Source organism: Rhinichthys klamathensis, unplaced genomic scaffold, assembly GCF_029890125.1.
Source record: "Rhinichthys klamathensis goyatoka isolate OS25496 unplaced genomic scaffold, OSU_Roscu_1.1 h1tg000021l_1, whole genome shotgun sequence".
Classification (NCBI taxonomy): Eukaryota; Metazoa; Chordata; class Actinopteri; order Cypriniformes; family Leuciscidae; genus Rhinichthys; species Rhinichthys klamathensis.
The window spans coordinates 2,344,564-2,359,796 of NW_026606572.1; the positions used below are offsets into that span (position 1 = coordinate 2,344,564).

The 15,233-nt window shown below is 39.8% G+C and overlaps 1 protein-coding gene across 1 annotated transcript in view; it reads left to right on the top strand.

The window, feature by feature from the left end:
* The first annotated feature begins 1,833 nt into the window (after positions 1-1,833).
* The window catches only part of igsf3 (immunoglobulin superfamily, member 3), a 160,161-nt gene continuing 146,761 nt past the window's right edge, over positions 1,834-15,233 (top strand). Inside the window, exon 1 of the mRNA XM_056242081.1 lies at positions 1,834-1,930. Within this exon, the coding sequence (XP_056098056.1) occupies positions 1,834-1,930 (97 nt within the window). The remainder of the gene's footprint in view (positions 1,931-15,233) is intronic.

A 15,233-nucleotide genomic window follows, 5' to 3' on the forward strand; every position in this document is an offset into this window, starting at 1 on the left:
TCAGCAACTTACCCCAGAGTGAACCTCCTGGCAAAGCGGTACCTGTGTATTCCTGCCACCAGCTCACCCTCAGAGCATGCTTTTAGCACTGGTGGCAATATTGTGACCTGCCACAGGGCAGCTTTAAAACCAGATGCTGTGGACAGACTAGTCTTTCTGGCAAAAAACCTATAATAGGGTTACATATGATGAGCACTTCCTAAAAGGTGTAGCATAGTGACTGGTTTACAATTACAATGTTTACATTTTGCACTTTTTAACTCAGATTTCTACCTCTAAAACATTCAAGATATGTAAAACCAGTACACAATTAATATTTTATTTACCTGACAGTTGAGTACTTAAATGTGCCAGGGACTTTGTGGTCCACTTGTTCACTTTTGTTGTCTTGGTTGTACCTCTACAAACATTTGAAATGTTTGCTGCCCTGCCAAAGAAATTTAATGTGATAGTAGTCACAGCTTTTAGTTTTACATTTTATAATAAGTTACAAGGCAAGCTAACTTGCATTGTTTTGTCAAGGCATATAAAGCATGTTTGCTAAAAGTAAAATGTTAAAATTTAGAGAAAAATTTAATCTTATTTATCAATATTATTTAATAACAAAATATATTCTCAACCAAGCCATGTTTGCACAGTTAAATGTTTGCATTATGTTGTTCAATTTTTCTATGTTAATAAACTATATTAAGTTCAACTATTGAACCTTCTGGTTTCTTCAGGCATCATTATCAGTATACTCTTCAAACGGGTAGCATTATTAAATTATATATCGTAACAAATATTGATATCGATCAATATGGAAAAAAAAAGTGATAATATATTTTGCCATATCCCCCAGCCCTAGCTAGCAGTCTGATTCAGGACAGTTTGTAGTAGGCCTACTCTGCCGATTTTGGTGAATGTAGGTTGAAAGGTGAGTATTAAAGTTTTGTCTTGAGTTAGAGATATTGAAAGAAACCTAGGCCAAATCGTTTGACTTTATTGTGGTAAGAGTTCCTGTATGCCCTTATACCAGATATTTCCAATAGTCCTGACTCGCCTCTGTGTAAGGTCCTGAATACCAGTCACAGAGCCAACCCTAATAATTAGCATCTGTCACTCCTGAAACTGCTTTTGGAAGTAGACGAAAGCCTGACTCTCTTGAGAAACACTGCCATTACTGCTTTAGCAAACCCTAAGCATCTGAGTGATCACACTTTAAAGGACAGAATAAAGCAGTCAATCAGGAGCTGTGTGTTGACAGGGCTTCATTAACTCCGGTTAGTAACTCTGGTGTCTGATTGGTTTTCTTTTAGAACAAACGAGTGAGTGGACGGGCAAAAATGGCAGGGTAGGAACGAGGGTTTAGAGGATAAAGGCTTCTACTTTAGGCCACACTGCCATTCAAAGACAGAACGTGACTGACAATCAGAAGAGACTTAATTAATTGTTAATTAGCTTCCTTTCTAATGTTTTGCTTTATGCCCAAACATGCAGATGGAGATTTTGAGTTGAGTTAAAATCTAAAAGTGTCATTCACACAAGATACTCAAGTTTGGTTTTGCATGGGATTCCAGGTCATCTTTTTAAAAGGAATCAGTCATTAGTTTACTTATAATGATTAAGTGCTTTAAAATGTGTCTACTCGCCCCTCTGTGCTGCCATGTAAACAAAATGGGGCAATGGAAAGGGGGTAGGGAAGAAGTGCTCCTGTAGCAAGTGGGGAGAGGGTCTGTGGGTGGCTAGACTAGACCCTTAACAGACGGGAGTGGATTGGTGATCCCACTGGGATGTGGGGGTACTGTTAAAGCATGGTCGTGTCGACTGGTCACAAACACTAAATATTTTAGCATGTCCACGGAACTGATGGATGGAACTGTGGAGTGCAGTGTCTGCAACCTGCTCATGAATAATTCAAAGAGGGACTTGAGGAACAGTGAGAAGGCCGGTAAGTCTTTGAGTGGGGGTTGATTAAATAAATAGAGTGATAAGATGGGGTGCAGTGAAGAGACAGATTGTTCTTGGTCTTAGTGATTGACCGTAAGTAAGACACATTCCTGTCAAGTAGGGGTTGGGTTTAGGTGCTTTTACTACGCTAGTAACACACTGCATTATCCATAATTTCTCTGAGATTTTAGGGGTTCAGTATGTAATTGTACACATTTACAAAGAACCAGAAATGTCGTACTTGCCTAAATCAAAACTTAAGTTGAGTTTACTTTACAGCCCTGTTATGTCAGTCGAGACATTACCGTTTCCACCTGCTATGAACATGCGTTTCAAATGCATCTTCTGTGACCACTTTTGTTTGGATATTGTCAAGACACTCCTCTCTTGCTTTGTCACTCTATAGCTGTTTTTCTGTTGTCTCTTCTCCCGTCCTGACGATACAGTAAAATTAGCAAGTGGAAGCTACAGTATGATTAATATTGATCTAGACTGAAATTAACTAGTAAATGAGCTAGCCAGATCAATAAATGTTACAGCTACATTTAAAGCATGCAGTTTGAATCACTGCTGACAATTTGAATCTGTTGGCCACTTCCTCTGCCTGTAGCTCTAATGACATTTACTGCTTCCTCTGCCTCAGGATTAAGTGAAAGCTGAAAGAAGTATCTGTGTATTGCAAAATACAGTTTGTGCTTTAGCCTCCCCTATTTATCTTCTGTACCCTGTTATTCTATGATGCAAGAAACTGTTTTTGGAAAGACCTCTGTGCTATGTTTCTTGTTTTGGTAATGAGAATGGTCTACTTAATGGAAGAGTATACAACATTGGGATGCCCATGACTCAACTCTGATATCCTCTGTAAAGTCTTTGTAACAAATGTGCGCAATGAATATTTAAAATGTGTGTATCAGATGTGTAGACGTCAACCTCTCTGTCTCACCTTTGTGTTACACTGTGAAGAGCTAAGTGTTAGATGGCTACATGGATTATTGATGGAGAAAACAGTGCCCAGCTGAGCAGCAGATGGTTCTGTGGCCTGTATGTTCCTGTCGGGGAGGGAAGAAAGATCTCTGATTGGCTGTGTTCGCATTAGTGTTGTCACAAATACTGGAATTTCAACTTCAGTACGATACCTTGAAAAATATCGATTTTTGATACCATGGAGAAAACTGACTACTAACGAATACTAACGCGCTCTATAAATAACAAAAAAAAAAAATATTTTAGCAATATTTATTTTGTTATTTAAAGAGTGCGTTTATAATGTGCACCTATAGACGGGTCCACAACGCGCGTACACTCTGCTTATTACACACACAAGTAGGACACAAACTAGCCAAATATTAAAAATAAAAGGATCACAATGTAAAAGATTAATATTGTGTAAAGATATGGTGGAATCTGGCTTGTCCCGTAGATGGTATGCTTGCGTGCTCTAACCTCGTCCACGAGCAGATCCGTTTGCGCTCTGGAGACGCGTTCAGTCAGCAAATTTTGTCATGTAAATAGCAATCCGCCAAGGCGCGTGCGCAACTGGCTTTTAAAGGGAATGGGAGATGAGACTCTGTTTGGTTTATTTCACGTTACGACCAAAGCACACCCACTACTCATTAAGAGAATAGGGACAACCCTTTTAGACCATTTTAGACCCGCGTGCTGACCATTTTTCCCGTCGTTAAACTATTTGGACACGCCCCAAGTGCAATTGCGACCTGCGCTTTAGACCATGCGCTTAGATCGTTAAAATAGGTCGTCCCAACGTCTGTAAACTCTTGCGTTACCAAGGGAACGACTGACGTTTTTGTATAACATTCTAAGCAGCTGTTATCAGATATACATAATTAAGGCTAGATGTCTCGTCTGCACTGCTGGCCAATGGAGGTCGACGTCCGCACCTGGCGGCCATCTTGTCACAGGCAGCTCGCTCACTCGTAACATTGTGTTTTAATGGTGCATGTACTTTTTAAATAACCATAACTTGCTAAATTAAAGGTTTGTTTTTTCATAAACGTCAGAGATGTAGTTATGACACTGCACACTTTGAATAATAAGTGTATCAATAAATAATCATCCAGAATTATATCAAGATTTCAACGAGATAAGAGTGTGTTCGTGCTGATCACTCATCTTACATCAGGTACCACAGAGCCCGCCAGAAAGCTTGCCTGTGACAAGATGGCCGCCGGTGATGACGATAGAGACTCTGCTGTAAGACATCTAGCCTTTATTATGGATATCTATGGTTATCAGCCCCACAATGGAAAATGAAACCCTAACCGTTACGGTTGGCACGGAATGGCACGGTTAAGCCATAGATATATACACTAGAAGTCGCCTTGGGGTTCTAAGTATGCGTCAAAAACCGGCACCATTTTGGAACAGGGTTCTTGTCATAGGAAGTAGCTAGGTAACGCTGCTATCTCCGCCTGTACTTCGAATTCATGGATTTTTGGACTTTTGTGCTGCGTATGGATGTTCACACGAATGAAATCTGAACTAGGAAGAATGTTTAAATTTTTTTTTTCTTTTTTTCTTTCCTCTGGACTCAATGATAAATACATGTCTGACCATTGGAACGAACCAAAAAAACTAGAAAATCGCATTCATGACGATTTATGGTGATTTTAATTCCGTTAGACCTTTGCCTACATTGATGCTTATGCATTAAAGAGGAGGGGCTTCCCTGTTCCATGATGGCGGCTCTATTGACGCATTCATTCCAATGAACTGCCGTAGCCAAGGCGACATCTAGTGTATATATCTACTATGCGGTCAGTGTTGGGAAAGTTCATTTTCTACATGAACTAGTTCAAAGTTCAGTTCACAAATTTTAAAATGAACTAGTTCAGTTCATAGTTCATACTTCAAAAAATGAACTAGTTTTTTTTTTCCATATGCTGCGAGCTTTTTTTTTTATTATTGCCACAGCCCATATACAACCACAGACAGCAATTATTTTATCGGCGGGCAAAGTTTGCACAGAAATGTAAGATTTTTCCCATCCTCACCGAACCCTGTCATAAAACTCGTTTAAATGATCATACGACGCCTCCTCACTCGCTGCTTTGTCGACTACATGCTGCTTCTTGTCTTGATGACGCATGCGGCGGCCGCGGTGCAACAATGGTGGCTGGTGTTGCCAGATTGGGTGTTTTTTTCGCTACATATTAAGGCCTGTTACGTGTGTTTTAGCCAGGTTTTCGCTTGGAAGGTTCTATAGAAATCTGGCACCCTATTGAACGAAGTTAAACTGAGAGACCGTGCGTTCACAGACACCAGAATGAACGCTTTCACAGTAACGTTCATCGGGCAGTAAGTACGTTCAGTTCACGTTCGCCCAAAATATGAACGAGTTCATGAACTTTCGTTCATTGAACGCGTTCAGGCACAACACTGCGCAATGAGAACCGCTTGGCTCGGTGGTGAAAAAGCTGCTAATTATTTACGTTCCAAAACTGACTGCATTGAATACTCGGCAAGACGGTCATTTTTACTTTTTAAATACTTTTTTATGTATTTGACCGTTTAAGCGCAATAAGCCATGAAAAATAAGCCAATTTGGTTCTCACGAGCTGTTTGAGAGGCGGCTTTATGAGAGTGCCACTTAGATAGATCAGACAAAGCGCGAAACCTGTGGGAGTGAGTAAAATTATGCGCAATACAAGCACTATTTAACCGGAGAGAATGAGACGATGATGTGAGAGTGAGAGGAGATGGGTGTGTGTCAATTGACCGTCGGAGAGAAGAGAGAGCGCAGCTGGTATCGGTGAATCGATATTGCAGGAAAGGAGTATTGGCACCATTTCACATATTTGCCCATGTTGTGTTTTAGGGTGTAGATAGTCTTACAAACCAGACTTTTGGCATACATTCTGGACCACACTGCAGCTGATTCTGGCCAAGAAGCACCTACTCTGTCAGTATTAGATTAATCAGAGTGTATTTGTATAACCGAGCCCTTGCAAACACTTATGTACTAACAGAGTCCCGTGCTTCACTCAAAAACATCCAGCACATATATTTATTTAATTCAATTATTTATTTATTTTGCTTAGGCTATTTGTGCAGCCCTAATATACAGTTTGCTCTCTCAGGACGTTTTTCTATGCAGTCAGTGTACTATAAATTAGGATTTGACTGATATACAGGATTGCAGATGCGTTTGTTTTGACCTTTGCCCCGACTCCAGCTTCTTATGTGTTTTAAGTATCCATTAAATGTAACAGTTTGCATCTGCGTGAAAGAACTTGCTCGTTCCATTGAAGTCACACACATGTTTTGTATCAGGCCCAGACCTTTTAATTATATTTAGGACCCTTGTAATTTTGAGTCAGACTCATGTTGAGCATCAGGTGTCCTGTTTTTGTACACATGCAGCGTGTAGTGGACCGTAGTAGCCAACACCTCCTGTTCATGTGTCCCGAGGATGTTGTTCAGTTTATAGAGTTTGTGTGTGCATGAAGGCAGCCTAACACAAGCACTCTGATTCGTCTAAGACCCTGACCCAGAGTCCTGAAGAGAACCGCCCCTGCCCAACAAAGAAAAAAGAGCTTCAATAAACAGCCAGCTGCAAAATCCATGAACTGTCTTATCTTCAGGGTCGATGTTTTTGCTTCAGTTCTGAAAATACTCTGAATGGGTAACTTTAAATTCACAGCATGCTCGTCTTTTGAAAGAAATGAATCCGTGTTAAACAGAGGCCAGCTCTCTCACCTATTGTGTGCAGCAGCAGGCTTCCTTTTGAAACGAAAGATGGAGTGGCTGTAGAGGGCTAAATTGTTGCCAATTACAGGGATGGGGCACAGAATAGCCTTTACTCTTCTGTTTGTGTGATACATCCATTAAGGAGGAAGGGGCAGAATGCTCAATCCTAATGACTGGCTTGCCTGTGTTGGCCTTATAAGTGCTTTTTTTGCTTCACATTGGCTAATGCATCAGCAGTTTAAAAGGCACATGCTAATGTAGACTTCAGTGCCTAATGCGGGATGCTGTCTTCACAAGTGCCAAGCACTTACATATGCGCATAGTGGGGATGAGCTAAACAACATATTTTCAAAATAGACTAGTCAGTGGGTTGACGGAATAACTAGTCGGAAAACCTGTATAGTTAACCCAACACCAGATGCAACAGTGTGACATGATAAAACACATCTTTTCCTTGTTAATGATTCATTTTTATTTTGCACTCATCCATTTCGTTATAAGTGCAGTGCGCTTGCAGAGAGGGTCCGCCCACACGCTTCTCTTATTGGCTGGTATCTGTGAATGATCTTGTTGTGACTATAGGCTGTCTGTTTACTCGAATCAGTCCATATTTGATTATTGATCTGGCTTGCTAATTTTTTTCATGTTTTTACACTGAACAAAATTATAAACGCAACACTTTTGTTTTTGCCCCCATTTTTCATGAGCTGAACTCAAAGATCTAAGGCCCTGTCCAGACGGAGACGTGTTTAGCTGTATACGTACAAATTTTGTGTCGTATTGGCGTTTCGTCCAGACGGATCCGGCGTTTTGGGACACTGAAACCGGGTCCCAGAGTGGATAAATCTGAAAACGACACCCTTGCGTTTTCGTGTGTAGGCTACAGGCAATCCGTATATTTTGTGAAACGATGATGTCATCACCCCACGTGTCGACTAGTCAGAACTGCTTGTATAATAATAATAATAATAATAATATAATATAATATAATGCTGCAGAAGCTACTGAGCCTCTTGTATTCCTTTATTTATTATTTACTTGAATGTATTTTTATTTTATTTATTTATTTATATTTTCTTTCGTATGCTGCTGGTCTGTTGTCTGATTAAGACACTTCTAAAACCAGTCAGTATCTGGTGTGACCACCATTTGCCTCACGCAGTGCAACACATCTCCTTCGCATTGAGTTGATCAGGTTGTTGATTGTGGCCTGTGGAATGTTGGTCCACTCCTCTTCAATGGCTGTGCGAAGTTGCTGGATATTGGCAGGACCTGGAACACGCTGTCGTATACGCCGATCCAGAGCATCCCAAACATTCTCAACATGCCTCAAAAATGCCTATGATGAATCCAGAAGCTGTATGAAAGGCACCTGAAGATTTCCATCCTCTTGGTTTTTCATTCATCTGGGTCCCCTGCAGCTGAGGCTTGGAGGATATTGCCTTTCGGGAAATTGAGTGGAAACAAATTAATTTGGTAGTATGTGAGCCTCTTTAACAGGAGGTCAGCAGCTGAAAGAGCCCAGCACTGCTGACTGGAGGCTCCTTTTCTTCATTTTCTCAACATTACCAGCACTCCCGTGGCTGGTTTATTCCTCTTTATTCACATAAACGGGGAGTCGCCAGGCACGCTCATTTATGACACGTTTCATTTAAGAGCTGTGTTCCCTGTCACACACAATCTGAAGGCAGTAGTCAACCAATTTACAAGCATTTACCCTGTTTGCTGCTGACCTTTTCATGTGCAACCAATGATTACCAGACAGTATACATGATGTATTATTACATGGGTTGCCGCCGCATACAATGCAGTATGAACTGTGTGTACTTCCCGATTTATTGCTTGTACACCCTCATGTTGTTCCAAACAAATACTTTCTTCTGCAGAACATGTTATGAAAAAATTCTTTCTGTTTTTGTCTATCCATTGAAAGTCAGTGCGGTCTAGTGCTGTTTGTATAGAGAAAAACATTTGAAACATTCTTCAAAATGTCGTCTTTTGTGTTATGCAGAAGAAAGAAAGAACATCATCCATGTTTTGAAAAAATGTTTTCATTTTAGGCTGAACTATCCCTTTAACATTTAATTTTAAACTCTGAGATAGAAGGTCAAATACACTACTGTTCAAAGGTTTGGGTTCTGATTTTTTTATGTTTTCGAAAGTTTCTTATGCTCTCTAAGGTTACATTTATTTGATCAAAACTTCAGTAAAAACGGTAATACTGTGAAATATTACAATTTAAAAACAATTTATCTATATGAATTTTAAAATATTCCAATGTATTCATGTGATGATAAAGCTGAATTTTCAGCATCATTACTCTAGTCTTCACTGTCACATGATTACAATTTGTTAATTTTTTGGAAGTATGACCAACATAATAATTTTCACCGGGAAATGTCATCTGAACAAGTAAGTAACATCCACTTTTGTTCTGACCAACTAAGGGAAAAAAGCATTGCAGTAAATCGTGCTGATTAAATTTAACGATCGCTTATCATATCACGTCAAACTGTGCAAATTATACTTTGTTCTCAAATTGTTAATGTTAGCATTGCGTGACTACATTTAATGCCCTTCCGATATTATCCTTGTTTTCGCATGGGTCCGGTTGCAGTCTCTTTTTTTCTGTAGCCACTCCGAAGTCCGAACAAAGTCTTTTGCATTTTACAGCAGTGAATCTGCAGTTGTCACTGGTGATTGTCGTTTGAACCTTTCTGGATCCGTCATCAAATTGATGTTTAATTATATCAAGTGCTGTGAGAAAAGGCTATAAATCTCCACCTCCAACATCCTCGCATGCAATATAGCTTATACTAGCCTAGACTCCTTTTTTATGTGTACAGATGTGACGTAATGACGCAAAGACATGCTAGAATCTCCCGCGGAAATCCACCAGTACCACTGGAATTAAAAATGTAAGCTTACCGTTTTGAATCGAGCTAAGGCAAGCAGATAGTTTTGAACACTGGCTGGTAATGTACTTGCTCAAATTATTTTGGATAATTTTTAACCCAAAAAAGTTGCAGCTTTAACTTATTTTGATGAGTTAAAGCAATGTGAAAACATGTTATAACTTATTGATCATAAAATCTTTTACAGTGTGTGGTGCTACAAAGGGATTGATTTTAAAGAAAAAAAATCTCAATAAATTAGTCAACCTTTCTAGTCAACCATCCTGACCCAGTTTTGCTAGCAACCTCGTAAAATATCTCTTCCATGTCGCTATTTGCAATGCTTGTCATGTTGAGGTCAAAGCCACTTGCGATGAGAGTCTTGTGAAGGGGCCTTTGCATGGTTTATCACCTTCTATGACATTTACAGTATCTAGGCCTACTGGGTTGAAAGATAAAGCGCTCAGGTGTTATTATGACTTTATTGTAGAAGAGCGAGTGTGATTTTATGGTAATTAGACTTCCCTGTCTCCTGGAGGGTGCCTGTGTGTGTCTGTCCTCGCCTCTGTTTGATTTAAGTGGAGCACGTCCAGTGGATTTTCTGCCCTGTGCTTGTTATCCCTCTCGGCCAGCCGTATCTGGCGGCACCGGTGTTTATTCAAGCACAACGCACCACTTTGTTTGAGCATGTTTGCGCATTTGCTCTTTTCTCTTATGTGTGGATAAAATGCAGTTGAAAGATGGTAAACAAGGTTTGCTCTGTGGATCTCCAAATTTGGGAGCTTGTATTATGAGAGCGTTTGAAGTAACTTCTTTGTGCACCTAAGAGAGAATGGTTTACACAGAAACGGGGCGTTCTTGTTAACTCTTGGAGTTACAGTGAGTCCCAGACACTCCAAGGTGCACGAGAAGTGGGATTATCCACAGCCGGTTTAAGAACATGGTGTCACATTATAATGAAGCTGTGAGATTGTGCCTCTGTGGAGGAGACGTGGCGTGCTTCTCACTGGATTAGTTCTTTATTCCCCTTATCTTTGCCGTGTGCATAATCCTCACACACACATCCCATGCAAATGTTTGTCCTGGTTCCCACTCTCAATGGGACACTGGCATTCAGAGTCCAGCAATCACAAGCTAGATAGAAACGAACAGTATGTCGGCTCGGTGAGTTGAATAGATTTATATTGGCAGCAGAATCAGAGCAGGTGAAACTAGATATTAGATGTGGGTTAATGCCGTGTTAGGATGGGCAGCTGTGGTCAGAACATAGGTAGAACGCCTCTGATGAGGGATTTAGGACCTCATTTTCTGCCTATGTGAGCCGTCGATGTGAGCCGTCGTTTCACTTTGAAGTCTCTCTGAGCCCGTTAAACCTCGCTGAAAGGGTTCAAAGATCTCTGAGACAGACACAAGCAGCGGGGATTCTCACATGTGGTCATGGGCAGAACGAACGAACAAGGGGGAGTGAGGAGAAAAAACAAGGGAACCTGATTCTGGGAAAAAAATACAAATGGAGAGAGTGATGTTGCTCTGTCTGAAAGGATAAAATATGGTGTTTGACTTCGTTTTAGGTTGCTTCAGCTCCTCTGAACATATTTAGCACTAAGTGATGACATTTTTATGAGCAGTCGTGTGTGGACCACAATTTGCCGTCATTGTCTCACTGACTGAAGCAAAACTCTGCAACCACTAACAGAACTACTCTTTGAAGAGGTATATGGGCATTATGTACTTAAAGGATAATTTATGTCAAAATGAGAAGTCTGTACTCAACCTCTTGTCTTTTGAAACTCATATGAGTTTCTTCTTCCTTTGAACATTAAATTAGTTATTTGTGGGCCATTTGTGAGAGTGTCCACCATTAAATAAAAAAAAAGGTCTCTTAAAGGGGTCATATAATGGTACATGCACTTTTACAAGTTGATTGTACTGAAATGTGTGTTGGCAGTGCCTGTACACAACCATCATATAATGATAAAAAATCCATCCAGTGTTTTTGTTTTAATCTCCTTATATGTTTTCCCCTGTCTCAAATCGAGCCGTTCGACCGTGTGACGTCACACGGTCGGACGCCCCTCCCTCGATTGTTGATTGACAGCAGCGTTTCAACACATCCCCGCCCTGAGCGAGCTGTCATAGTCCGCCATTGTTGATACGCTGGAGCAGAATGGCGTCTAAGCGATTGTGGTGTTCTGTTCTTGCGTGTAATAACGAACACAGCAGTCATTTTGATGTTCCTAAATCCTAACCGCTGAAGACGCAGTGGCTGAGTTTTGTTTTCGAAGGGAATATTCCCCACGAGCAACGTCAATGCGTTCATGTTTGTGCATATCATTTCTCACCAGACTGCTTTATAAACGAGGGTCAGTATGAGCTGGTTTTGCTAAGAAGCTGCTCCTGAAAAAAGAATCGGTAGCAACTATTTATGTTCCCTCTGCACCTCCAGAAGAAGTAAGTGTAAAGTTTTATTAACCTTTATATTAATCTTTGCAAATCGTGAAAAAAAGTTTTTCATGACCATTAGTTGTAACGTCAATCTGTCAATGAACTAACGTATACATCAGTAAACACATAGCGTTCGTATCTCACTACTCTACCCTGCCAGTACATACAAAGATAGATCAAAGTGACATTACGTTAACCAACCATTCAGAAACGCCCTGTTCGAGCCTTAATTATCAAACTTCTTTGCGGCCGTCATCTTGTTCCGGGTGCGACTCCGGTTCAAACTTATACGGTTGCACAGATGTGTCCTCAGAGACTCCCGCTGCCATTCTCTCTCCAAAATATACCCTCAACTGTTGTCAAGGCAACACTCCACGTGTTGTATCAAAACGCCCGCAGAACAGAGGGGCGGGGTGAGCGAAGCTCATTCTCATTTAACCCTCATGTGGTGTTCGGGTCAATTTGACCCGGAGAAGATTTTCTTTTTCCCGAAAATACTAGTTAATGTTGTCGCTTTGGACTGAAACTTAGTGACTTTGTTCCCAAACGGTATAACTAAATCTCAGTGTTTTTTTGAAAATTTTCTTATTTTTTTGTGGGAGTATTGTTACCTTGTTACACTTGTGGTGTTCCCGGTCAAAAATGACCGGCCTATAAAAAATAGCTTATAAGTCACTCATTATACCATATTTTCACCCAATCTTGGATTCAATCTTTTTGTCAACTTGTTCTCTTTCAATTAGGACTGGTTTTATATTTCTGTTTGAATCTGATTAATCGTGGGCCTCATTTGTCTGAGAGTAGGCATCTCATTTTTTGAGTAAAAAACAAATAATTTATGAGTAAATTTGGAAATATGAAAAAAAAATATGGAAAAAATGGCTACGGTTGATCACACTAGTCTACTCTAATGTTTCACCAGGAATTTTGTTTTGAAACTTTTGTTTTGTAAAAAATATGGCACATAGTCACACTTGTGGTGTTCCCGGTCAAAAATGACCGGCCTATAAAAAATAGCTTATAAATCATTCATTATACCATATTTTCACCCAATCTTGGATTCAATCTTTTTGTCAACTTGTTCTCTTTCAATTAGGACTGGTTTTATATTTCTATTTGCATCTGATTAATCGTGGGCCTCATTTATCTGAGAGTGGGCATCTAATTTTTTGAGTAAAAAACAAATAATTTATGAGTAAATTTGGAAATATGAAAAAAAAATATGAAAAAAATGGCTACTGTTAATCACACTAGTCTACTCTAATGTTTCACCAGGAATTTTGTTTTAAAACTTTTGTTTTGTAAAAAATATGGCACATAGTCACACTTGTGGTGTTCCCGGTCAAAAATGACCGGCCTATAAAAAATAGCTTATAAATCACTCATAATACCATATTTTCACCCAATCTTGGATTCAATCTTTTTGTCAACTTGTTCTCTTTCAATTAGGACTGGTTTTATATTTCTGTTTGCATCTGAATAATCGTGGGCCTCATTTATCTGAGAGTAGGCATGGTCAAAAATGGTCACAATGGCCGACCATTGAAAGTGAATGGGAGAGACTGAAAATAACAGAACAATTTAGTTTTCAGGAGCATTTTCATTATTTTCATGTACACATATGAGCATGTGTGCTTGCAAACATTGAGCCCTTGGACCTGTGCATGTATCGATACATTTATACACACGCTACCCAGACACACACACGTTAAAACACACAAACTTTTTTGAGTATTACACACATTCTTTTCCACAGAGAGAAATTTGATCCTACCCTAACCTGCATCTAATATACATTTATCCATCTGACATTACCACACACACACACACACACACACACACACACACACACACACACACAAACTGGCCGTGACTGCAGTGACCCGGCTTCAAAAGAATCTTTCTTTCATGGTCTTGTTTCATCACAGCTTCCAGACAAAATATTATGACATTTTGTTTTGGAACTGTGAGGTTCTCACACAGAACTAGACAATATTTACAAATATACATCATGTGATAGCACAGGCATATATAAAATGCCTCACAGCATTTTGCTTGTCATTCATTTGTGGCAGCACAATGGCAAAACAGCTCTGCACATGATGTTATTCATCAGATTTTTGACTCAGAAACTAGTGAGGAGGAGGACATGCAGGATGCATCTTGCAGTGAAGATGTTTCTGAAGAGGAAGGCCTTCAGAAGAAAACCTGCCTTGCCTCATAGGTGGGGATGAAGGCCAGGACAAAGTTCCATCTTTTGACCAGAATGAAACGGTAACCTCAGCTGGGCCCTCATCACTGGAAGACTGCTCCTCATCAGTTGTTTCAAGCTCCGTAGCCGATTCAGTGGTGCCTTCCTCTTTAGAAACATCTTCACTGCAAGATGCATCCTGAATTTCCTCCTCCTCACTAGTTTCTGAGTCAAAAATCTGATCACGGCCTGTGTGTGTGTTGTGTGTGTGTGTGTGTGTGTGTGTGGTAATGTCAGATGGATAAATGTATATTAGATGCAGGTTAGGGTAGGATCAAATTTCTCTCTGTGGAAAAGAATGTGTGTAATATTTAAAAAAGTTTGTGTGTTTTAACATGTGTGTGTCTGGGTAGCGTGTGTATAAATGTATCGATACATGCACAGGTCCAAGGGCTCGATGTTTGCAAGCACACATGCTCATATGTGTACATGAAAATAATGAACATGCTCCTGAAAACTAAATTGTTCTGTTATTTTCAGTCTCTCCCATTCACTTTCAATGGTCGGCCATTGTGACCATTTTTGACCATGCCTACTCTCAGATGAATGAGGCCCACGATTATTCAGATGCAAACAGAAATATAAAACCAGTCCTAATTGAAAGAGAACAAGTTGCCAAAAAGATTGAATCCAAGATTGGGTGAAAATATGGTATAATGAGTGACTTATAAGATATTTTATATAGGCCGGTCATTTTTGACCGGGAACACCACAAGTGTGACTATGTGCCATATTTTTTACAAAACAAAAGTTTCAAAACAAAATTCCTGGTGAAACATTAGAGTAGACAAGTGTGATCAACAGTAGCCATTTTTTTCATTTTTTTTTTTCATATTTCCAAATTTACTCATAAATTATTTGTTTTTTTACTCAAAAAATGAGATGCCTACTCTCAGACAAATGAGGCCCACGATTAATCAGATGCAAACAGAAATATAAAACCAGTCCTAATTGAAAGAGAACAAGTTGACAAAAAGATTGAATCCAAGATTGGGTGAAAATATGGT